The sequence below is a fragment of the Girardinichthys multiradiatus genome, chromosome 18 (assembly GCF_021462225.1).
Source record: "Girardinichthys multiradiatus isolate DD_20200921_A chromosome 18, DD_fGirMul_XY1, whole genome shotgun sequence".
Lineage (NCBI taxonomy): Eukaryota > Metazoa > Chordata > Actinopteri > Cyprinodontiformes > Goodeidae > Girardinichthys > Girardinichthys multiradiatus.
Window position 1 is genome coordinate 44,927,547 of NC_061810.1, and position 26,705 is coordinate 44,954,251.

The 26,705-nt window shown below is 40.6% G+C and overlaps 1 protein-coding gene across 3 annotated transcripts; it reads right to left on the bottom strand.

Annotated features, from left to right (window-relative positions):
• Positions 1–3,017: 3,017 nt before the first annotated feature.
• Positions 3,018–25,674, bottom strand: rsf1a (remodeling and spacing factor 1a). 3 transcript variants are annotated; one of them, XR_007042382.1, is made up of 18 exons: positions 25,429–25,674; positions 21,343–21,434; positions 21,134–21,226; positions 20,705–21,041; positions 20,324–20,428; positions 17,127–18,396; positions 16,843–17,041; positions 16,515–16,727; positions 15,743–15,847; positions 11,579–11,658; positions 11,443–11,491; positions 11,058–11,194; positions 10,911–10,975; positions 10,162–10,336; positions 9,868–10,073; positions 8,209–8,406; positions 6,949–8,112; positions 3,018–6,155 (listed from the first exon to the last, which is right to left on the bottom strand). XR_007042382.1 is itself a non-coding variant. In XM_047391711.1 (17 exons), exons 1-17 carry the CDS (start codon positions 25,580–25,582, stop codon positions 7,334–7,336), a joined length of 4,233 nt encoding a protein of 1,410 aa, XP_047247667.1. In that variant the 5' UTR covers positions 25,583–25,674; the 3' UTR covers positions 3,018–7,333. The 3 variants fall into 3 exon arrangements, 2 of the variants coding, with proteins under 2 accessions (XP_047247667.1, XP_047247666.1); XM_047391711.1 differs by having other exon boundaries at positions 3,018–8,112; positions 16,843–17,017; XM_047391710.1 differs by having other exon boundaries at positions 3,018–8,112.
• Between the last annotated feature and the right edge of the window lie 1,031 nt (positions 25,675–26,705).

Genomic DNA, 26,705 nt, shown 5'->3' on the forward strand with positions numbered 1-26,705 from the left:
ACGGAGTTCAAGTATCTTTCGATGTTAAAATTAGGGTATGTAATTTTTTTTAAAGTCTATATTTACCCAAAGCTGTGTTACTGGTTGTGTTCAACAATAACACTTAAATGTTTTTTTAAAGATCTGTAATGAAACAAAATGACCACTAATTGCACTCGAAAACTCAAAAATTCCCCACACCTTCAGGAAAACAGATCGAGGCATAAACAAAAACATAACAGGAACATTTTGAAGACATGAGAGCACCAATCTGCCTAAATTACAGGATTAAACATTTAGTTTAGTTCTTAAATAAAATAAAACGGCTACAATGGTGGAAAAAAGTTACTTTCAGTCTTATGATTTTACATCTTAGAACCCTGTAGAAATAACCTGGTTCTGAAATTATTTCAATCTAAGATTAACTGCACAGCAACATAGATACGGCTAAAAATGTCAGGATGAAAAGAAAGCACATATTTAAATTCAAGGGTTTTAAATATTTTACAATTTTACTTGTATGTAGCATCTTGTGGGTTACCTTGTATACCTCCTTCATCCATCCATCCCATCGTTGTGGAGTAGTTTTGGTCCACTCCTCTGTAAAGGTTGCTTCAGTTCATTGAGCTTTGCAAGCTGAGGTCTGGATTTTAACTGGGCGATTATTAAACTTTAATTATTTTCTGTTTCAGCCTTTCTGATGTAGATTTGCTTGGGATTATTGTCCTGTTGATGACCCAGTTTGGGCCAGGTTTCAGCTGGCTGACAGATGGCTTCACATTTGACTCTAGAATACCTTTGCTTTCAGAGGAGTTCATGGTCCACTTAGTGACTCCAATGTGTCCAGGTGTTGTGGCTCCCAAAGAAGCCCACATCATTAGCCCTCCACCACCGCGCTTGATGGTTGTGTTCTCCAGACATCCCTACTTTGATCACGTAAGTCCTGAGGACATTTTTCAGAAGTATTGTGGTTAATTCAGATGTCAGCAAACCTGAGTTGGGCTGAGATGTTTTCAGCAAGAACTGGCTCTCTTTTAACCCTTCCAACCAAGCCATACATATTCTGTGAATTTATAACTGTCCTCTCATGTGCTTTAACACAATAGAAGCCTGGAGAGTTTGTTGTTTTGAAATTTCTCTGATTGTTGTAAAGCTTGACTTCTGGTGAATTTGCTGGGACGACCAAACCTGGGTAGATTGGCAACTGCCTTAAATGTTTTCCACTTGTGAATATTGTCTCTGCAGAATGATGGACTTCAAATTGTGTGGAAATGGCCTTATAACCCTTCCCAGACTGACAAGCAACAGCTTCTTATCTAAAGACCATAGTCATCCAAGCTCCATAACTTCACCCTTGCTTATTTTTGAACTTCCGGTCGTGATTATTATCATCTGGCTCCTGCTGAAATGCAAGGGGATTAGCGAGTGTGTATTTAGGTTTTCACACACAAACCTTGGTCCCTTTTATTAAATACCAAAATGTTTGCTGCAAATGAGCAATTGTGAGAATAAGTAAAATCCTGACTATTGCTCATAAATGTTTTACAAATGCAATTTTTCTAATTAAATCTAAAACGCTTTAGATGATAAGTACAGCTAAACAAATGTGAATATAGTGAAGAAGTTTGACATTTTTCTCACTTCAGAAAGTGAAACTCATAGATTCAAGTACATTTATTTGGAATTTTGATGATTATGGGTTACAGATAATGAAAACCCCAAATTCTGTGTCTCTGAAACGTAAGATATTACATAAGATCAGTAAAACAAAAGTTATTTTAAGCAGAAATGTCAGACTTCTGAAAAGTATGTTAATTTCTATGCACTCAAAATTTGGTTGGGGCTCCTTTTGTATAAATTACTGCATCAATGTGGCGTGGCATGGAGGAGATCCGCCTGTGGTTCTGCTGAGGTGTTCAGGAAGCCCAGGTTGCTTTTATAGGTGCCTTCAGGTCATCTGCCTTGTTGGTTCTGGTGCCTCTTGACAACAGCCCATAGATTATCTATGGGGTTCAGGTCAGGCCTGTCAGCTGGCCAATCAAGCACTGTAACGCCATGTTAATTGGACCAGCTGTTTGTACCTTTGGCAGTGTGGGATGGTGCCACGTCATGCTAGAAAATGTAATTGCCATCTCCTTAAAGCTTGTCAGCAGAAGGAAATGTTAAGTGCTCTAAAATGTTCTGGTGGATGGTTGTATTGACAACCTAATAGACCAGAACTAGCAGATGACCTGGACGCCCAAATCATCACAGACTGTGGAAACGTTACACTGAACTTCAAGCAAAGTGGATTCTGTGCCTCTCCACTCGTCCTCCAGACTCTGGGAGCTCAATTTCCAAATGAATTGCAATTGACGACAGAGCAACAGGTCCAGTTATTTTTCTCCTTATCCCAGGTAAGACGCTCCTGATGCTGTTTCTGGTTCAGGAGTGGCTCGACAGGAGAGATGCAACATTTGTAGGCCATGTCTAGTATTCGTCTGTGTGGGGTCGCTCTTGATGCAACGACACCAGCCTCAGTCCTCTCTTTGTGAAGCTCCCCCAAATTCTTGAATGGACTTTGCTTGACAATCTGCTCAAGGCGGCAGTTGTCCCTGTTGCCGGTGAACCTTTTCCTACCATGTTTTCCTTCCACCTTTCTATGAATATGCTTCAACTATTTCACACATTCTTTTTGTGACACGCATAGTGAATCTATGTAATATAGGAATTTCACTTTCTGAAACGAGTGACAAAAATATATATTTTTTTTCATAAAGTTTTTTTTTTTAGCTGTATTTGTTCACAATTTTAGATGCTGGATGTTTAGCAAAACTGAGCATTTTAGATGCAAGTGCAGGATGTTTTCCTAAAAGTTAATGTCCAAACTTAAGAGATTGATCTATTAATGCACATATTATGTGAAAACATCTGAAATTTCTCCAAAGCACCGTTTCTAATAGATCTTTTAAACAGAGCTGTCGAATGTTGAGTGATTTTAGTCGGAGCGGACAAAACAACTTTAAAGAAAAGAACCACAGGGCGTGTCATGAAGGAGATGCTTGAGATGTTGGTTTTAATAACTTAGAAAACATTTGTTACAGCAGCACTACAGTAACAGTACAACAGAGAAAAATGGAAGGAGCCACATTCACATCCAGTGGTGCCAGTTTTATACATCATGAAACCGGAGCACAGCTGGAACGATGCTGGAATGGTGGCAATAAAAAACCGCACTGTGATGTTTCATCTCACTTCAAAGAACCAGACGTTTACTGACACAGATTTTAAACAGTCAGATCCCAGAAAATGTGCTCCCTTTTTCCACATCGATGTAAATCATCACATTTCTGCATCCAGGAAATCGTTTAAACTCTTTGATGAGAAGAAAACATGATTAGGAGCTATTGAAACCCAGGTAGAAGAGGGTGTGTATTGTAATGTAATCCCACAACAGCTGAACAACCACAGGGAAGTACCTGAAAGAACATTTGGTTACTTACTTAAAACCCAATTTTGTTTAGGTAAAAAAACACTTTTCCCACCATCCAAGTTTTACAGCTTTTTGGTGGTTTCTACAAAGCGTCGGCCACCTGTAACAAAAGCTAAACCTTTAAGAAAATGTAAAGTTTACACAACCGATTTTTAACCATTTTAACACTTTATAAAGATTTATTTATTCACCCTCCTTTGAGCAGTCGTTTATTAGTTTGAGCTTTTCTCATTGTCTCAGGCACAAGCAACAGTGATAAATTAAAGAGGTGGTGCAATTATTCTTATAAATCTCAATTTCTTGTCAAACGTTTTAACTTCTTCATCGTGCAAATCAATAAGGAACAAGACAGATTTACCCTAAAACACATTTATGCATAAACATCAGGGAAATACTTGCCATTTCTTAAAAATAGGTTGATCTTTTTGCACCTCCTCAAATAAAATAATCAGTTGGCTGTTTAAAGAGTAATCAATTGTGAAATGGTACCTTTTTGAAGCTTTACACAAAAAATCTTTAAAAAATAAAGATTGCACAGGACTTTTATGGCTGCAAAAAACATCCTGGAGGACATCGGCTGACCTTTGTTCTGTTTGGACCTGCAAAGGTATCACAGACTCGTCATGGGTCAAGCTTTTAAAAACTCAGTTTAAGCAAAGTTTTGAACAAACAGAAAGCCTAAAAGAAGCCGAATGGTTTTCCCATCCTACTAAGAAAAGTTCTGGTCACATTTCTGCCAACAAAGGAAATCAAACATAGAGTAGGAAGTTTCGGTCGTTATGGTGATTCCTGCCTTTTCTAGAGCAGCCAGAGAGCCTGCAGCACCTCTCATGCCTCAAAAAAACTGTCAGCCTACATTTAGATGTATAAACTACATATGGAGGTGAATCAACAGGGATGAATGTAGTTTAAATCAAAATGTGTCACATGGTGAGAAGCTCGAGTCATCGGACTCTTAACTGGAAAGAGAGAAAAAACTCATGAAACTTAAACTGCGATCGTGTTAAAAACAAAAAACTCGAACCGAGCGAACCTCAAAGTCCTAGGTGTTTTATTACTCTTTCACCAAAACAAAACCATTACGTATATAAACACTTTACAATGCATCGCTACTAACAGCAGCTCCAGGTTCTGATTAAATTGTTTGTGTGGTTTTTTCTTGGTGCTGTGACTGGAAAAAAAACACGCAAAATACTAACGAGTAAGAAAAATACCTTCCAGACAGACTTAATGAATGTTTGTACTTCTACCTGTATACTGTATGTTAGGACTATGTAGTGTAAGTTTTTACCCTAACTTGTTTCATAAAAGGCAACTTATAACGGGTAGAAAATACATCTCCATGTGATTATTAATAAGTGTCTGTTTATAACAGGTTCTTCCCATTAAAAGCACAACCAAAACACTTCTAAAACCTAAAGTTATTTGACTCGACAAGGTATTTCAGGTCGCCTCCCGACAGTGATGTTAGTCAGAAGAACCAGACCTGAGACCCGTCAGATAAACGATAAGGGTGGATTTCTTTTTTTGTTTGTTTGTTTTATTCCTTTCATCAGGACATGAAATGTTAAAAACCTATAAAAGACTAGTAGCTAACTGTAAGTAGTGTTCAGCTCTTTCAGGCTCCAAACACACGTAAAAATAAAAGGTAATCATCTAATGTGTGTCTTATTGTTTTTTTCCTTTTCCACGGCAGAATGTCAGAGAAAACGAGCAAACTGCCGAAAGCTGATCGATCTAAACACGTCACTCGCAGCAGCATCCCTCCTCCTCACCTTCTTATAGAAAATATAACACTATATTTTACTAGAAGACTAAACAGGACATCTATTATCTTACAAAGAACAGCGTACAGACAGTATGTACAGCAAACATGGACCCTCCAGGTCTAAGTGGCCTGAAACTGAACACTGTGAATCCAAAGTAGTTTTTACATTTAAATCAAATGAATAGGGGGGATGTATTTGCAGGCATTCTGCTGTACAATTCAGTATTTAAAGAACACATATATGTAATAATTAAGTCTCATACGGTGCCTTTTCAAAAGCCTTCATACCACTTCAACCTTTTCAAAGTTTTGGCACATTAGAACCACAAGCTTCAATGTTTTAAGCAGCATTTTCTGTGATAGACCAACACAACGTAACGTATGATTATAAAGTGGATGAAAAGGAACGTTTTAGATCTTTTGTTAGACAAAAATCTGTTCTGTGAAGCCATCAAAGGTTTGTCAGAGAACAAACAGCATCATGAAGACCAAGGATTAGGCTGTATCAATATCCCAAGCTTTGAACATCTCACAGAGAGCCAAGAAATGGCTGCCCACCTAAAATGACAGCTTCGGCAAAGCCAGCAGAAAGAGAAGATGGATGGAGCCTAACAAGAAAAGTGTGTAAGAAAACCTGTTCCAGCTGGACAAACAACCCTAACATGCAACTAGAGCTACGATGAGATGGTTTAGATCAGAGTAGACAGAAATCTAATCGAGAGCAACATTTGAGAACTGATGTTCACATCTAATCTGACTAAGCCTAGGCTATTTTGCAAAGAACAATGGAAACAAGGGTCAGAGGTCATCTGTCTGCTGTGCAGAGACACCCCAAGTCTATGATGATACAAATGCCTCGGTCCCTTTTGCCACAACCAGCGGAAGTCATCTCTATGGGGGAAGTCACAGTCCATCTGAGGAGAAATTTTGGGGATCCTTTGGAAAGAAGAGACACACCGTTTTAGATTTTGTTTTATTCACAGAAATTCACTTCTGGGAGTTTAATTTGGTGCTTTACTTTAAGATATAAGTTTATGGTTCCTGACAGAGTAAACATTCAAAGACATGCTATGGTTTCAAGGTGAACTAGTTTAACTCCCACCTGGAATGACAGCGTGGGTCACAGTAGGGGATAGAGTGGGACTATCTGTAAGGACATCAGAGTGTGTCAGGGTACCAATTGCTGCTAATGTTGCAGTATCCTGACTCCAATCTTAAGCTTTCCTTTAGTTCTTTCATTCAGTAGATGGTCTAAGCCTAAGAGAAGCCATTTGCAATGAAAAATCTCACCCACTCTAATAAGCTTAATTGCTGCAACAAAATGTGGCTCTACTAATCATGCCACACTCTTCAGATTTCTGTTCTAAAGAAAATGCTGGAAGTTGTGCATCATTTTGTCTTTTCTTTAAAGATACACACCTTTGTTGTACTGGTCTATGAAGCAAAAGATGCACTGAAGTTTGTGGTCGTCGCGCGACAACATGTGAAAAAGTTAGAGAGGTACAAATACAGAGAAGCCAGGCGGGTGTATAAAAATAAATCAAACAGGAACTAATTACAATAGTTCTCATTGGATTTACTATACGTGTGTTTAAACTTAGCCAATAAAATACCAAATCCTAAAAATCATAATTTCTTAAAAGCTTTTCAGGTGTTTCTGTCCAACAAGATCTATACTGGAGACAGAAGATTTTGTTTATTAAAATAAGGAAGGGAAAATTGTCTTCACCGTCATGAGACAAACGCAGACTGATCCGATGTAAATGTTTTGACCTGACACTCTCCTAAGGTGAGTTTCTGCTACGAGAATGATGAAGAGCTTCAGGATGCATTTCAAATCAACTCCATATAATGAACCTGCTGCTTCCATGTCACGTGGATCCATTAGGGTCCGTTACTCAGCGAGGAGAGTCTAAAAATGTTCCCGCGACGAGCAGTCAGGAGACTTTTGGTCCGGAAAGTTGGGCATGGTGTTCGGGTGTAGCGTTCTACCACAGAGTAACAGTGAAAAGAAGAGAAGTGATGGTGAGAGAGGGAGGTCCAGTTTTAGAGCTGATCTCTGGATCATAGAACCAAACAAAAACATGTGACCCATATGTACACAAACACAGCTATCATGACTTCGGGCTGTTCTGGACAGAGTTTAATGAGTCCGACTGGCCTTCCTCATCTTCATCCTCTCCGGATAGATGCATGGGCCCATTATGGCTCTCCTGTCTGCCTGAGCCTGCACTGTCCCTGCGCACAGCTGGACTTCCAGTCCCAGGCTTTGGAGGGTCTCTGCAGGTCTGATGTCTGTTTGATGGAGACAGGCTGCGTCCCCTCCCTTTTTCCTGAGCGCCACCATCGTTCTTGTTGTCAGCTCTCTGCACCGCCCCCGAGGACCTTTTACTTATTATCTTTTGCCCTTTATCCTCATCTGCTTCGTCATCCGAATCGCTGTGTTTCTCATCCTCCTCGTCATCAGAGTCGATGCGATTGAGTCTTTTGCGGATTGGACGATCATCCCCTGATGAAGATTGTGAATCGTCTGACTCTGACTCATCCTCATCGTCAGTCGAAGGTCGCCGTTTCTTGAGCATCTGAGCGAGACGTCTGCGCCGCTGCTGCAAGAGAATCTCCCTCCTCTTCCCTCTGCCCATCCTCTCCGGATCCTCTTCCTCTCTGTCCGTCCTCGCTGATGATCTCCTCCCAACATCATCCTTCCCCAGCTGCCTCGTCTTCAACCGCATTCTTCCTTCTTCCTTATATCTTCTCCGCCTCTCTTTTGTCCTGCTACTCCGGACTTCTGCCTCCTCTCTTCTTCTTCTTCTCCTGTCCACTCTCCTCCGGCCATCTGCCTCCTCCTCATCATAATCATCATCCTCTTCAGAATCTCTCGAATAAGCTGACACTAAAGACAAAATATACATAATTTTACTTTATTATTAATAAAATGCAGATTACAGGAGCCTGTTTCTTCTGAAGAGATTTGAGAAGAGGGGCTAACCGTCGCTGTAGTCGCTTGAAAAATGCTCCTTGCGTGGTCTGCCGCGTCGTTTCACCTGCTCCTTTTTGGTGGAGGTCCTGGAGTTGTCTGATGACTCTGATGTTTCACGGTAGTTCACCTGCTGGCGCTGGCCCCGCCTGAGACCACGCCTCTTCTTGTCCGTGTCGCTGTCCGTCATGTCACTGAACCGATCAGAATCTGTGGTACAAAAATAAACAAGACCGGTCCAGGACAGGAAACATTCAGGATTGTGCAGTTTGTGTTCTGCTGTATTGGTGAGACACGTCACATCAGATATTTGGCTTTTTCTGTAAATGTCTTACTTTTTTCTTGTTCTATGTGCAACACTTGAAGCTCTGTGTTTTGTTAAAGCTGCTGTCCAGTTTTTTGCCTGTTAATTATTTCAGGGATTAGTTAAATATCTAGGATTCATACATAATTACTTTTTATTACTTATTTTTAATGTTGGTGTTTTAGCCTTAAATTAAATTCTAATTTTACTGAAGCGACATATCATAGAAAAAGTTTGAATAATCCAAATTTTAACTTAATTTAATTTAAAAACAGGAAAAATAAAGCCCATTAAATAAAAAAATTAAAAGAAATCACAGGCACCCCTCTAAATTCCTATAAAATGCATGTAACTGAAGTGTTTTAATTAACACTACTAAATGAAATGCCATATACACTCTAAACAACTTTGAAAAAGTAAAATATGACCATATGTTTTTCAGAGGTGTTCCCAGGCCAGCCGAAACACATAGAGCCTTCAAGGCTCCAGGACTCGCTGGATGGGATATGTCTCCCGGCTGGCCTGGGAACACCTTGGGCTTCCCCCAGAGGAGCTGGAGGGGATGTCTGGGGAGAAGAAAGTGTAGGCGTCTCTGCTGAGAATGCTGCCCCCGCGACCTGGTCCCAGATAAGCAGAAGATGTCGACAATGTTTTCCAGAAGTATAAATATGACACAAAGGCCAATTTGAATGAGCTAATGGGGCATCAGGGACAACAAACATCTGCTGGACTCAACTGGTAAACTGAACATGGATGTAACCCAAAAGCAGACATAAAATCACCCTTTTTCTATGATCATCACCACAGAACTAAAACCTACAGAACACCCGTGTTCTACAAATCAAGCAAAAACACGATGCTGCAGTTGTACTCCACTGGCTGTATGGTAAAGGGATATTTCACCACTTTCTTAGGCATCTAGACCAATTTAGATCAGTCAGTTTCAAAATTGATGTCACTGGACTGAATTATCCTACAGATTCTTACAAAAACGTTATGTCTGTAAAACCTTACAGTAGGGGGTATACTTCAGACAAAGGTTCTCCGTAAAAACTGGATCTAAGACGGTCTAAAGGGCCAAAAACTCTAAATCGGCCTTTTTTAGGAATAACATGTTATTGTGCAAAGATGTTTAGTCCTCGACGCAACAGTCTGGTGTTCAATTCGCAACCTTGCTGCATTAACATAATAAATAATTGTACCACCAGTGATTTTATTAAGGAAATAGTTTCTTAACAAGGGAACAAATCGATATTCTCAAAGCAAAAGTTTGATTCTCTAAAAGTTTCAGTTGAAGATTGTGCTTTTTACACATCTTCACCAAGAGTGCTACTAATTGTGGGGGCGCTGTAGTACTGTGCACTCACCCATCCCTATATCACTCTCCTCCTCGCTGGACCGTCTCCGCCGCCGTTTTCTGCCCCTGCGTTGGGCCCTCCTGGGTTTGTATTTAGGCACCCCTCTCAAACCCCGTTTGGGACGTGCTCCTTTGTCCCAGCTGCCGCCGCCTTCGCTGCCTGCATCCTCCTCATCATCATCGCCACCCGACGCACCAAATTCTTCTTCTTCCGAGCTGCAATAGGAAAATAGCGAGACGAAATGAGATGATTGGCCGGGAGGGAGAAAGAAGAGGACTCTGAATAGAAAACCCTGAGTCTAACCTGTTACTCAGCATAAACTCTTCTTCGCTCTCTATTGCCGTGCTGTCGCTCTCCAGGTCGTTCAGCCTCCGTTTCTTCTTGTTCCTGACTGCACGGGTCTGGGATCTGATAGGCCGCTGGTTTTCCTTTACGACTTCTGATAGAACGGTGGGGATTTCTTTGCCCGTTTCTGCTCCTGAAGCCCAGTAAGAGTAAAAACACTCAGTCTAGGCCCTCAATCTCACTGCCTTGCGGAAATTGCTGTAGAGATTTTTTTACATTTTGTCACGTTACAACCACAAACTTAAATGTTTTATATTAGGATTTTATATGATAAACCAACAGAGTCTCACATAGTTAGGAAATAAAGAAAACATTACATGGCTTCAAAACGTTTTCAATAAAACATGAAACGTGTTGCATGCATTTATATACAGCTTTTATTTATATAAAGGTGACAGCTTTACAGTGATTTAATCTTAGTATAAATCCAGCTTTTCCCTAAAGATAGATTAATACAGGAAGAAATGGTGCAAGAAGAACTGAGGCTGCAAAAACTTGAGACTAGGGTTCATGTTCTAGCAGGACAATAACTCCAAACATACAGCCATAGCCACATTGGAAAGGTTTAGATCAAAGCATATTAATGTGTTAGAATGGCAGAGTCAAAGCTCAGACCTAAGGTTTGTGGTTACAGGGTGACAAAGAGGGCACAGTATGCCACACAAAATGGCCAAACTCAAACTGCTTTTTCTCCATTGACCACTCACCACTGCAGAGGTCCCTGAAGTCCTCCTCTATAGCCTCATCAATGGCATCATCAAAATCATCAAACCTGCAGCACAACATGTGGCTGTAAAGGGTCAGATACTCCATCACACAAACAGCCACTCCAGTTGCACCAACACCACACCCACCTGTAGCTGATGTGTTTTCTGGTTCTGGTTGATCTCCTCCCCAGAGTTTTGGTCTTTTTGGGATCTTTTTTCTTCGCAGACTTCTCCTCCTCCTCCTCCTCCTCCTCCTCCTCCCCGCCTTCCTCCCCATCTCCCTCCTGACAAAGACAGATGTTGTTACTTTTAGTGTTTCTACAGAAAAATCTACAGAAATAAACTTTTTCTCTAGAAAAACGTCCTACACAAAGGATGTCACCACCTGTTAAGAAGCAGAAGCGATGCAGTTTACTCATCAACTGACTGCAAACAAAACCCTCGTAAAACCTCAAAATGAGCAAATATATACAGAAAAAACCCGCAAGCTTAAGATTAAATGAAAGGTTCTAAAGCAGCTGGTAAAACTTACAGGAATGATGTTCTCCACACTGATCCCCACATACACCAGCCGTTCCCTCCTGGGAGGAGAAAAAACGTCAAGTGGTTGTATTTTTACCTTCAGTGGAATTTAGAAAAACAATCATATTATTGGTGGGTGGGCTTACCTCCTCTCTGCCCGTTCTTTTTTCTTCAGCGCGCTGTCCAGGTTCTGTAGCTGCTCCTCCAGTTTCTCACACAGCATCTTCTACAAGGAGAAAAACCACAAGCCGCTCACCATCAGATTTATAAACTAGATATCAATGATACCAGATATCAAAGTTTACTGTTGATTTGAAAACCAAAGCGATGAACCCCAACCACGACTTCCAATAGTGTGCTACGGTTGTATTGGAAAGTTTAGTAGGTAACCAAGTGAGCAATGGTTATCTATATAGAACCTTTTACAGATAAAAATCTGTGAAAGTGACGTGGTGCAGCGCAAGGCGTAGCGGCAGAGCACACGACCCATATACAGACCCCGGAGACCTTTGCTTCATGTCTTCCCCCTCTCTCCACCCCACTTCCTGTCTGCCTACTTTCGAAAAATAACAAAATTAAAAGACTCTAAAGCTGCCAAACAAAATAAAAAGATTCACAAAGACATCAAAAACACTGACGCAATAAAAAAGCATGAATAAAAAGACAAAAAGAAAATTAAATGATTTAGTAATTAACAGCAACATTTAAAAGGATCTTAAGGAAAGCATGTTTGAACAATAAGTGTTCACAAACAAACAGTCATTAATTTTGAGCTTAAAGTTATTATACAACATACATGATTTCCTTAAAAAACGTTTTTTTTTACCAATCTAAATAAAAAATTGAATCGGACTGTATTGTCTGATAATGAGGATCCAACTGGAACTTTAAAGGGGACATATCATGTAAAATCCACATTTTTGGCCCTTAAATACATTTTGTTGTGTACTTGGAGTCTAAAGGAATGTAGAAACTTTGAATTTAGTCTCTCTGGGTGCTGCGTAGACATCCTTATATTCTGTTTGGGTCATATTTTTCAGTCCGTTCAGTTTTCTCTACCTCCTGTTACATTTTTCCAACTGTTACGTCACATTATTTGCTGCGGAAGAGCTACACAAAGTCATGGACTTCCAGGTGATCAATTTTGCATTACCGCCATATTTATTCCTTGCTGTGATTTTGTAGTTCAAACTCAAGTACGCCTACGCTGAAAGAGGATAGGTTCGATTCGGTTGTTGGTGTATTAACCCACACAATTCATTACACCGTCCCCAAGCATCAGAACCTCTTTGACGTGCCTGGTTAAATTTTAATTTTCATGGAAATGTTCCCACATCAGTGGGGAAATTCCTTTCTCCATGGCACCAAAACGAGTTGCTCTCAGACGCACCTCCGAACAGGTAAAAGAGGAGCCTGTGGAGCTACAAGAACAAGGAATTCATACCAACGCATTGCAGTTCTACTTTATATAGACCACAATTAAATGATTTTAGTGTGAAAAGGAAGGATTGAAAAGCATATGCCCCCTTTAAATCCGTCTGTATAATTACATTAAATTGACTTGATTTGCCTTGAGGCAATATTTGTTGTGAATTAACGCTTTATAAGCAAACTGATTTGAAACTGAACTGTTTACACAAGTGTAATTTATTAACAGATCCATGCAGGCTAAAATATATAGATGCAATTAAGGATATATATTAGTAAGACTTGAGGTGCACATTTAGAGATGGCAAAATACAATAGTTTAGACTTGAGAAAGAATTGTTGCTGCTCACAAAGCAGGAGACGGTTAAACAAAGTTATCACAGCTTTTCAAGTGTCCAGGGCTGGAGGTAGAAGTATTGTCTAGAAATTCATACAGAGCTACACTCATAGAACAAGCCTGGTAAAGATAGGAGGAGATAGACTTAAAAGAATCCCAGGAAAGAAACTAGTGAGAGCTGTTGCTTAAGGCCTTTAACCCAAAGACAACGGTGAAACATTGGAGGTGGTTTCAGTACGTGGAACTGGGAATCATCTATATCTTCACCTAGATATTTTAAAGCATTTTAAGGCCTATTACCTTGCCCTAGAGGTTATTTATAAACAGCAGATTCCAGGATCATTAGTGAAATGTACAGAAGAAAAAGTTACTCAGATGTGTCACTACTTTGTGAAGGTCTGGAAGAAGACCTGAACTGTCTCCTTCAGATGAGCACGAACAGCCCAGGACCCAGCATGGCTCAAGCCGATCATAAACCAGTGTCATTTTTGACAGAGAAGCCAGTTTTTTAGGACAATGGAAAGAAAAGAAAGAAGCCCCTACCCCAAACCCTACACCTTCAAGCTTGACAAACTCCCATGCTTTATGGTTTCTTCACAATGATAAGAAGTATTCCTTTTAAAGCTGAGAATAATGTGCCAACTGTCAAGCACGGTGGTGGCGGCATCATACAGTGGGGCTTTGTAATGAGGGTTTTATAATGGCCCTAACTCCAACAATACTGCAAAATGTTTAACTATGATTAAAAGGCTGATCCATATCACAAAACCAAAGAAATAAAATTATCTGTACCAGTTCTGCAATGAAGAGTGGCCAAATATCCAGGCAGAAACACCCCAGAAGTTTTTGGTGGCTACAAAAAGAACATGGTCAAGCAGCAACCTGCTAAAGGATATTTAGCTAAATATTGTTGGGGATGTATGCATATATATTTGAGCCTGGATCTATAATTCTGACCATGTTTGGATTACAGAACAATCCCGATAAATTCAAACTTTCACCCGAATTTAATGCTTTTATTTAAAAAAAAATTATTGTAGTCATTTCAACCTGCAGAAAGAACAATTTAGGGGCTGCACAGTTGTTAGCACTGTGTCCCTGCGGCAAGAAGGTTCCAGCTTTAAATTATAGCCCAGGGTCTTTCTGCATGGAGTTTGCAACGATCTCCCTATGTATAAATGAGTTTCTCTGGGTACTCCGGCTTCCTCCCACAGTCCAAAAACATTAGGCAGATAATTAGGCTCAGTTATGGTTGAGGTGCAAACACACCCTCCATTTCTGCTACCTGTATGACCCCTTCTCTTTTCCAATGGTTATAATCAGTCTGACAGAGAGAGGTATCCCAATCGTTGTGGTTTTTAGTATAACAATGACCATCAGTGGGCTCTAGATGGACAAACTACTTTTAAGGCTAGGCTTAAAACTTTCCTTTTTGATAAAGCTTATAGTTAGAGTGGTTTAGGTTATCCTGAGCTATCTGTGTAGTTATGCTGCTATAGGCTTAGGCTGCTGGAGGACATAATGACCACTTTCACCCTCTTCGCTACATTCTCACACTACTTTCCAATTTTGCATTATTTAGTGTTATTTCAGTTTTTAACTTTATGTTCTCCCTCTTTTCTCTTCCTAGAAGCTACACCTGGCCTGGCTCTGTATCTACCTGTGACACCTTTCTGGAGAGGGGAATCGTCCAAACTTCTGCTGGCAACAACTTAATGCTCACCCTCTTCCGATGATCCACATAGCCCTGTCTTTTAGTGTTTAACCCTTTCTCTCTCCTAGACATGGCGATTGACTGAGCTTCTACTGTAACTAACTCTATGTGCTCTCTTTCAGACTCTAACCTTGAAAACTGGCTCAGAGTTTATCTGTTCTTTCTTTGTAGGTGAAACGACTAAAGGAGCTACATCCACTAACATTTACTTTTCCTTCCCATAGAAAGTACTCCTGGATCAGTGCTTCTTTGTTCTCTTTGTGTCTCTGATCTGTTCTCTCAAACCCCCAGTCGGTCGTGGCAGATGGCCGCTCACACTGAGCCTGGTTCTGGTTCTGCTGGAGGTTTCTTCCTGTTAAAAGGGAGTTTTTCCTCTCCACTGTCGCTACATGCATCCTCAGTATGAGGGATTGCTGCAAAGTCAACACCAGTGACTGTCCACTGTCTCTACATGCTCATCCAGGAGGAGGGAATGCTGCAAGTCACTGACTGGATGCAATCTGCTGGGTTTCCTTAGATAGAAAAACTTTTTATCCAATTTGAATAAATAACTGAATCTGACTGAACTGTTCAATGGTTAGGATTAATAGGAATATATGAACCTGACTGTTGTGAAGAGCCTTGAGACGACATGTGTTGTGAATTGGCGCTATATAAATAAAACTGAATTGAATTGAATAAGCAGGTATGAATAATAAGATGGAGCAAACAGAACATTTTAAATGAATGATCAAAAGCCCTAAATCAGTATGAAATTATACTTTTACTGATTATAATATTTTATACCAAAACCGTAAACATATAACGTGTTGGTCATTTTTTCCAGCTTACATGTTGGCAAGGTGGACAGAACCATTCTCCGTCTGGGATCAGCATGAGCGGCGGCCGCAGACAGGCGGTGTGGTACCCTCTGTCACACAGGTCACACAGCAGGATCTGAGCAAAAACACAAATGTATGAGTAAATACACTGAAATAATACACACTGATGGGAAAGCTGAACACAAAACCTCCGAATGACACAAACATCTTCGACTTTACTGCTTCAGGAGAAATCAAAATTAAGAAGAAAAGTTTTATTCATTTATGCCAATGTTTTGATCTCTTTGCTAGTTTCAGAACTGTAATTTCTGCTCATGAGTGTAAAGTTAACATTGTGAGAAGTCTTAATTTGTGACAGAATAGAATGGGATCTTGGATAAATTTACTTCACAGTAAAAAAATATGTGGAAAAAATATATCAAAACACAATCTGTTGTTTTGTTTTTAAACCAGTGATGCCAAAGGTTTCACTTTTGTAATCTAACAGGACCCCTCCCATCAGTTCCTGACCTCGGGGCAGCTGTGGCTCAGACTGAGGAGGCAGACCAGTTAATCACGTTGTATGTTGGTTTTATCTCTGGATCCCCTGAACTGCTCCTCCTTTGCACTGAAGGTGAATGTGATTAGTGTTGGGAAGCACTTGGAATGTTAAGCAAGAATAGCAAAGTGCTTCATAACTGGAGTCCATTTATCAAACTGCCACAAAACTGGAGCGCCCCTGCAGTAAAGTAATTATCATTTGTTGCAGTGATGAAACGTTTTCTAAACCTGCGAGTTCGTACCAATTCTGGGTGATTGGGAAGGCCACAGTGAGTGCAGGCATCCTCAGCGGGAATCTCCTTGGATTTACATAATTCCTCCTCTGAGGCACTTCCTTCTTTCTCCTCCTCCTCTCCTCGTTTCTTCCCCTTGTCCTCTTCGTCCCCCTCCTCGTTTGGTTTATGTCTCTTCGGGCGAACGTTGGTCCATCGGGGTCGCCCGTGCCTTCGTTTACCCTAAAAAAAACAGATGTAACAGACAGACTTTCAAAATGGTAAGAATGAAAAAGGATCAATTAAATGATTACATTTTTTAAATATATATTTTTATATTAAACTACAGATGGGTTACCCTTCGTTTGCTAAATTTTCCAGAAGGTTCTTGTTTTTGGTTCTTTGTCAAAGGAGAGCTTTGCTCCTCATCATCTTCTTCCTCGTCCGCCTCCTCACCTTCCCTCATACTGGCAGGTGGCGTCTCTTGTTTTTGTGATTTCTTTCTCTGGCTCTCTGTCACCTTCGAGCTTGGCCTGCAGTTTGGCAAAGCAGATGATCTTCAAGAAAAAAGGTGCATATGTGAGGAATATTTAGTCACAATCAACTGCAGCAGAAGATTTAGATTTTTCATTGCTCACACACCTGCATATCCTTGCAGATCTCCTCAGTGGCCTCCCGTCTTTCTCCACTTCCTGCTCTCTGTTTTTAATCTCCTCCTTTCCTTCTTTTCTCCGTAACTTGTTTCTCCGGTGGGGTGGGATCTTGATCTTCAGCCTGATTCCTTCTTTCTGGAGCTCAGAAGATGCTTCCTCCAGGGGAAGCCTTTTCTGTTCTGATACAAATCCAATCTTCTTCAGCTTAACTACACTGACCAGTCCACCATTGACCCCTTGTCCCTGTTGGTCCTTTTTATTCAGCTTGTCTGCTTTCTGAGGTGAGATGACACCGCTTGATTCTTTTCTGCTCTCCTCCGGATCACCTTCTTCCTGTTGACCGCTGTTATGATCAGTGGTCCTCCCCTCGTCCATCTTTTCTGTTGTTTTGGTGTTCTGGTCTTCCCCCATCTGTCTACTGGTCTCTGTGGTGTTCAGAGAGGAGAAACTAACAGATTCCACTTTCCTCTCTATAACTTCCATTTTCAGGGATGTGAATGGTGGTGTTGCATGAAGAGGAAGAGTGGAGGGAGCTGGTGTCGTCTCCTGATCAGGTTGTCTCTTTTTAACCAGGACTGACTGCCTGCTCACTTCGTTACCTTCCTCTGCAGCCCTCAACCCAGAGGGTTCTGACATTGGCCCGTTTTCCTCTCGGTGCTCAGCACCCAGAGCTCTGTGAAGCTCAGGTGGACTGCGGATGACGCCGACATGACTGACAACTCCAACCTGACCAATAACCCCATTATGACCCTCTCTGGGAGGCAGATGAGAAGCTCCACCATTGGTCAGTTCCTGCCTTGATACAATGACAACCGGCTGCTGCTGCTGCAGAGAAGATCCTGGACTTCCTTGGGGTGCTAATGAGTTCAGTACCTTCCCATCTCTTCCCCGACAGTCTTTACTGTTGACCAATGAGGGATTACAGACAATAATACTGCTGCTGTTGGTGTTGTTAAGGTGGTTGGTGTGGAAGCAGCCTGCAAGCTTAAGATCCCTCTTCTTCAGGGGTATCTTGGCCTGCTGGTTGCATCTGACTGCGGTCCTCTTTGCTTCATCTTCTGGGTTCATCTTTATCAAACTCACACTAGGTGAGATAAGAACCGATACAGCATTTTTAGGTCCATCAGGGTCTCTGTGTTCCGATTTAATGGCGGTGATCGTGCTCACGCGGTTATCAAATGCAGCCAGTTTACGATCCATCTTCTCTTCCATCTTGGATTCAGTGTTTTCCTGCTTTATCTCCTCCTCCTCCTTTATTACTGCAAAACAATAAGGACTAAATGATTATCCACAGAGACACATCAAGCAAAGAACAGATACAATCCCTTCCAAAAGTATTCATACCCCTTGAACTTTTTCAAATGTTGCCTTGTTATAACCACAGACCTTAAAAGTAGTTTGTTTAATCTGATACCGTAAAGTGGAAGGAATAATTTCTACAAGTATGGAGAGCCATTCAGTCCTCTTTATTATCATACACACAAATAAAAGTAAGCGTTACCAAGTCACCTAAATTGTATTGGTAATAAATAGTTATTTTCGAGCAAAAGTATCACAAGGACCAAGGAACCCACTGAAGACCAATAAAGAAGGATTAGGTTACAAAGCAATATCTCAAGCTTTGAACGTCTACAAGAGAATGGCATCCTCCTAAACAGAAAGTTCAGTCAATGAGAGTATTAGCCAGAGCAGCAGCCCGGAGGACCATGCACCTTTGGAGGACCTGCAAAGATCCACAGCTCAGGTGGAGGATTCTGTCGATGCAACAACTGTTAGTTGAGCTCTCCACAAATCTGGCCCTTATGGAAGACTGACAAGAATGACGCCATTCCACTCATTATGAAAACTATAACACGTCCTGTTTGCAGTTTTCCAAACTGGAGCACTGCAAAAGAAGGGGTTATGATCAGATGTCACCAAAACTGAATTTCTTGGTGGTATGCTCTGTTTGGCATCATCCAAATCACACCATCCCTATGGTAAAACATGGTAGTGGCAGCATCATCCTGTGGTGATGCTTGTTTAAGCAGCAAAAGGGAAGCTGGTCAGAGTTCTTAAAATTGAACTATTTGCCTTTATGCAAAATGCTCTCTTCACATCATTCTAATTATACCATCTCTATGGTAAAAGATGGTGGTGGCTGCATCATGTCTTTAGAGAAGATAAGAGAAGCTGGTCAGGGTTCGTGAGAAGATAGATGGAGCTAAACTGAACATTTTTCCTTAATGCAAAAAGCCATGTGTGGTCAAAAAACTAACACTACACATCACCTCGAACAAACCATCCCTAAGGTGAAACATGGTGGTGGCTGTATCATGCTATGTGTTTTCTTTTCTTCAGCAGGGACATGAATGCTGGGCTCTTAAGTACAAGGCAATCCAGGAAGAAAACAAGACTTGACTGTGGCGGAGGTCCAGAATGCAGCAGGACAACTTAAACATACAGATCAAAGCACATTCATGTTCCAGTAAAGTCTAGATCTGTATCCATTTGAGACTCAGAAGACCTGAAAGTACATGTTTAGATGCTTTCCATCTGGTCTGATTGAGCTTGAGCTATACCCAGAAAGGCGTGCAGCTGAAAGTACAGAGAATAGCGGTTCTACAAAGTCTTGACTCAAGAAGAATAAATTCATATCCATCGCTTTTTGTGTCTAACAAATGTTGGAAAACATGTACAATTTTGTGTCAACATCACAATTATGTGTTACTTTGTATTTGTTTTATTTAATAAAATTCCTATAAAATAGTTTGAAGTCTGAGGTTGAAATGTGACAAAATGTAAAAAACTTCAAGTAGTAAGAACATTTTTGCAGGCGTGGATATAAACTATATAAAACTGAGCAGTGCAGATGAGGTCAGGATGGTGTCACCAACCAGCTGGGCCGGTAAACTGTAAAATAATCAATGCTTATAGTCACGCACTAAAATGTTCCTGAGTAATAAAGGTTAAAAAAGCTATCAAAAGTAACCCAAACATTAACAGGAATGCCTAAAAAACAAAACAAAAACCATGCAGCCTTTATAACACGTACTCGTTTACACTGCGCTCAGTTTGACACCAATAATTTAAGCCTGAAGATAAAAGTTCTGTCACTAGTAATTAGTTTTTAGTTAATATGTGGTTTTTGACAGAACAACTAGTCATTATTCATAAGGAATACAAAATGAAACAGAAGTTTGATACCTTGCTTTATTTGTTTCTTTTCTGTGACAGGATTGGCCTTCTTATCAGTTTGTTCCGCAAATGTTTTGGGCGGGTTGGTATTCTTGACTCCAAAGTCTTCATTAGCTATGGATCACAAACAAAAAAAATATAAAAAGTACAGAAACTGGAACTGATTTAGATCATTTTAACCCCATCAGTGTCGATCTAGTTAAATTATAACTAAATGTACTTGTTATAGATGATTAAATACTTAAAGGGGAAAAGAAGAACTAAAACACTGAATGGTTAACTTACAATTTAACAAATTTTGTAGTCATTTTTTTCCCAATTTTTGTAAAACCTGAAAGCACTGGTAACTTGCTAAGTCTAGAGAATTACTTGCTGGTTTCCACATCATACCTGTGTCTTTCTCTGCAGGGCTGGTGCTGTGGGATCCTGCCTGATTCTGGTTTTGGTCCTGATCCTGACACTGATTAGACTCAATCTGAGCCTTCAGCAGTTCCAGAGCTTCAGCTAGGTCATTACGGGTCTTGACAATACACTTCCACGTGGATCCATCCAGATCATCCTGCTCCTCTGTATAGAGCCGGATGTTCTGCTCCTGGTCTAGCTGGAGCCAGTACATCAAGCCCTGCTGGTCCCGACCAATAGGCTGCAGACGCATCTTCTCTGGGTCCTCATCGTTGACCACCATCTTGAACTTCAGGTTGTCATCAAACTGGCACTCACACAGATACTAAGGGATAAAAAGCATGTGTGGGGAAAAGAAGGTAAATGTAATGCAATTATTCAAGACTTTTCAGCATAGTTAATGTAAAACCGTCATACCTTGAGTATGCTTGACTTGCACTCCATTGACATCTCCTGGTAACCCTTTTGTTCCAACTCCCAGGCCCATGTGCTGTTCAGCTCCTGGCAAACCTACACAAATTATATGTCAGTTCAGACCGAACTTATTCCCACCCCATACAGTTAAAATATGCTGTCTGGTGACGTCACAGAGGAATAATATGTAGACCTATGTAAAATCTTCCTACCTTTGCCAGGTATTTTTCCCAGCGGTCGGTGGTTACAGACCTCCCCAGTTTTCTGAGCAGCTTCACATGGAGCTCCACCAAGGGTTTCGGAACTGGAAAGCAGACAATAAAAGGCCTAAAATCTAGTAAACATAAAAACATCTGCATGTGTTGTTTTACTATTCTTTCATGCATGCTAAAAGGGAAGAAAAGGTTTATTTCAGGAATAAATATCGCAAAATATAAGGATAAGATTTGATTTTTGTAAAGTACACAGATAGGCATGGGCAAGTTACTGGTATAACGATATACAATGGTTTTAAAAAGTTATGGGTCGAAAGCTGCTAAAATCTTCTGTAATATTGTTCCTATGGTTTGAAGTTCTTTTCATAAACGCCAGAGGAAGTGCTATAGTGACAGGAGTTTGCACAGAGTTACACTCATCCCATCTGTTGCTGCACACTGCAGGACAGCTAACCAAAAGAACATTAGTACATTTTTCCTTTACTTTCAAGATAGACAAATTTTTCTATTTGGAAATATTTCCAGATGCCAACACCACCAATTCAATTCAATTCAGTTTTATTTATATAGTGCCAATTCACAACGCATGTTGTCTCAAGGCTCTTCACAACAATCAGGTTCATACATTCCAATTAATCCTAACCATTGAACAGTGCAGTCAGATTCAGTTATTTATTCAAATTGGATAAAAAGTTTTTCTATCTAAGGAAACCCAGCAGATTGCATCCAGTCAGTGACTTGCAGCATTCACTCCTCCTGGATGAGCATGTAGAGACAGTGGACAGTCACTGGCATTGACTTTGCAGCAATCCCTCATACTGAGCATGCATGTAGCGACAGTGGAGAGGAAAAACTCCCTTTTAACAGGAAGAAACCTCCAGCAGAACCAGAACCAGGCTCAGTGTGAGCGGCCATCTGCCACGGCCGACTGGGGGTTTGAGAGAACAGAGCAGAGACACAAAGAGAACAAAGAAGCACTGATCCAGGAGTACTTTCTATGGGAAGGAAAAGTAAATGTTAGTGGATGTAGCTCCTTTTTGTCGTTTCACCTAGAAAGAAAGAACAGATAAACTCTGAGCCGGTTTTCAAGGTTAGAGTTTGAAAGAGAGCACATAGAGTTAGTCACAGTAAAAGCTCAGTCAATCGCTATGTCTAGGAGAGAGAAAGGATTAAACACTAAAAGACAGGGCCATGTGGATCATTGGTAGAAGGTGAGCATTAAGTTGTTGCCAGCAGAAGCTCGGACGATGCCCCTCTCCAGAAAGGTGTCACAGGTAGACACAGAGTCAGGCCAGGTGTAGCTTCTAGGAAGAGAAAAGAGAGAACAAAGTTAAAAGCTGAAATAACAGCAAATAATGCAAAATTGGAGAGTAGTGTGAGAATGTAGCGAAGAGGGTGAAAGTGGTCATTATGTCCTCCAGCAGCCTAAGCCTATAGCAGCATAACTACACAGATAGTTTCAGTTCAGATTATTTAGTTAAACAGTGCTTATTTACAACAATGTTGTCTCAAGGCACCTCACAAAGGGTCTAACTGATGGTCATTGTTATACTAAAAACCACAAGGATTGGTATACCTCCCTCTGTCAGACTGATTATAACCATTGGAAAAGAGAAGGGGTCATACGGGTAGCAGAAATGGAAGGTGTGTTTGCACCTCAACCATAACTGAGCCGGTTTAGGCTAAACCTGACTCCCCCTTACTCCAACCAACAGGGAGGGAGGAAGACGGAGGTAAAAAATAAGGAAGATAGCTCAGCCACTAAGCCACTCTGACTATAAGCTTTATCAAAAAGGAACAGTCATGGTGATCACAGCACACTGAGCCCGTTTCTGCTGGAGGTTTATTCCTGTTAGTGATTTCCAGACATAAAAAATTATTATAAGTTTATTAATCAATCAGTTGTACAACAGTTGCTTCTTGGTTTTAAGTAAATGTAATTTTATCATATGTTTAGCTTTTTTTTGCGTAAATACCATTACACTGTGTTGTTTTTACTGAAGGTTAACAAACTCCCAGAATTCTTTGCTGCCCCATGCTTACTGTTACATCTAAACAGAGCAGGATATGATCATTTATATTCAAGCTTCTCAAGCAGGGGTACTTGGGCTACTTTCTATGATGCTTAAAGTAATCTATGATAAGGAGTAAATTGTAACTACTTACAAAGTAAATATTAGCCAAATTAGCTATAATTTTGAGCTAATAAGCCCACACACAACACAATGGAGCATATACAACCCCCCAATAAAACACTGAACCAAAAGACCGAACTAAAACCAAGTGCTGGTGTATATTTATGCTCCAATCCATCAAGCTCTAAAGTCGGAACTTGGATCTCCGAATAACATCAAACCCAGTTTAACCCTGTTCTAATGACAAGTTAGATCAGTAAGATTTACCACTCGTACTGAATGACCAGGCTGCTGTTAGCAAGACAAGCTATAGCAATGTATGTCTCCATGTTGTATGCCTTCTAAGACTAAACAAACATATTTGCATATTAAATCTATATCTGTATTTATGTGTGTGAAGATTTTATGAAATACCAACTGCCAAAAGTGCTAATAAACTATTAATTACACCAACCATTAATAAACGTTAAATGCAGGGCATCCGTACTGGATTTTGAGAAACCTGGATCGTTCCCTCTTTGAATTCTCACTTCAAGTGGCCTTTCTCTTTCTTCTTTCAACCTGAAAAACTTTACCTATATGTAGCATAAATTGATAAGAGGTTTTTTTTGTTGTTGTTTCTATATTTTGTGACAAAACGCAACATAACAAGTCCAGCTCCTGTTATGCTATGTTTTTAAACATCTTGACACTCTGGTGACACTAGTGATGTGGTTCTTATTTTAAAATGTTTGAGAGTCACTGATTTACATAATCATCCCTCCAAAAGGTTAGTACAGATTTGCTTCTCACCATTTACAGAAGAAACATCAAGGTATACTAGATTATTATCATATTTTTACATATTTTACTATAAAGTTTACTTAGAATTTCTTTCTTATAATTTTATAAAAATAGCAAATACGTGTTTTTAGGCTTGTCTTTAGATTAATGTTGTGATACATAGATCCACTATGCTTACTTTGATAATGATAACAAAGGTACAATGTTACAAAAGGGCACTATGGGTGGTCTGCTGCGAGGCTGTCACAGAACATTTTAAATTTCAGGAAATTCCAGATTTCTCTAACCCGACACGCTAACCCGAAGTCTAAATTTTTAGTCTATTAACTTAAACTACGCACTAAAACTAGACGTCCAACCCCTACATATATGTATAACTCTGAATAACGCATTTGCAATTAGCCGTGGTGTTGTAAAGCAGCTGTAAATATCCAATAGTTAATTTTACAAATATTCGACAGAAATCCAGCTAGCTCGTTAGCTCGTGGCTAGTGCGCTTGCGCAAGTTGACTGCCACTTTACCCTCTTCCAGAAAATAACATCCAATGTTCCGAACGAACACGGTTCTCTGGGGTCTGACAGCCACTGACCGTGGTTCCCAATTGCTCCGCATCACATCAAGAACAGTTGTTTTAATGTCGTCCGACTGCCTGCGAGACAAGGCCGGTGAAAAATTACACCTGACAACACTCCGGAGCTAACCGGTTGGCTGCGTGTGGTCACTCGGCGGAGCTGCATCATGGCTCCCAGTCCAACTTTAATAGATCAATCTCTCAGCTCTGACAATATTTGTCCACAGCTTCTCACTGAACACCGAGAAAAAACATGGCGCCACATGTTGTGCTCCCCGTGTGTGCCCGTATTCTCCAAACTTTAACACGAAGCTTAACCTGAACGACACAAACTCGGGGTAGAAACTGTCAGACTATCCAGGAAAACTGGCTTTGACCAGGGCCATCATCTGTAAAATAACGGTCCCATTACAAAGCTTAAGATCCGGCCGTGACGCTGCTCTGTCGGGTTCACAGACAACACCACATTTTCCACCACAGTCCAGCACCATCACGATGATGAAGGTATCAGTGGTGGTGGTGCTGGCCCCTTTCGCCTTCGAGTGTCGCAGCTTCCCACCACTTCTTTCTGCCCACCGCCGCCGAGCTCTCACCTGCCGTCGTGTCACGCAGATATCTCTCCATCTGCGGGAAAGTCATCTCAGGGAGGTCCAGCGCTGTTCCGTACCGTTCCAGGAACGAACATACCTCCGCGAAGCTCGGGCAAAGCGGCGGGCCGGAGCTTCTCGCCACCACCGGAGCAGCCATCTTTCCAGGCGGAGAGAGAAATGTAAGGGGAGGGTTCGCCGCTCGGATGCGACTGTGCGCGAATGAAATGAATGGAGGCGATGAAGGATCTACCGGTGTCCAACTAGACAACGGAAAACAAGCTGACTTCCGGAATATACTTTCAAAATAATCTAGTTACTGACAACGGCCTCAGGGTGAAAATAAAAATAAACTAAATGTCAAACTATATTAGAAAAGAAGGAAAACTGAATAAGTCAAAAAGGGTTTGATTTTGTTTCGTTATTGTTTTTGTTGTTGTTTCCCCGCTATAGTAAAACACGTAAATTGTCAAGATCAAAAGTTTTCAATAAACTGATTACGACAACAGCAGTTTTAAATACCTACAAAAAAAAGTAAATAAAAACACAAAACCAAAAGGCAAACTTTCCGGACCACTATAAGGAACAACAACAGAAAAATCTTAAAATGAAGCACTTAGCACAGAAGAGGGGCATAAACTGAACAACTTCAGTCAGTCATTTTCTACCGCTTATTCCACAGCGGGTCGCGGGGGAGCTGGTGCCTATCTCCAGCAGTCTATGGGCGAGAGGCGGGGTACACCCTGGACAGGCTGAACAACATCAATAAACAACTATTTTACTTTAAAATGAGTATAGACATCAGTACACATTTAATTGGGGACTGTTTTCTATGTCAAAATATTTCAGTTCTAAGAAAAAAAGTAAAATTGTCAAATGTTGAAAACAAGGTCAACTGAGTTTTCTTCCTAAACAAAAATACAGATGTTGCACCACAACCATCTCAAAGTAATTATTTTGTCCGCAAGTTTTAGACATATTTGTCTATCTGCCAAAGCTGGTTTGTTTGATTCCACCTTATTAAGAAAATAAAATTATTTCCTTTATTTCTTTCATTTGACTTTATGAATGATGTTGTATTTCAGCTTTTTTGGTCAATTTTCATTTTAAATCACTCTAGGCATTGTTGCTTTCAGTCTTCAAACATGGAAACTAAAATCAAAAGTATTTGATTTTATCTTGTTTTATTTTTCTCGAAGTGACCACAACACGTCCCCTTTAGATGGAACTTGCATTTGCGTGACTTTTTGTTGTTGTTGTTGTTGTTGTTGTTGTTGCACTTT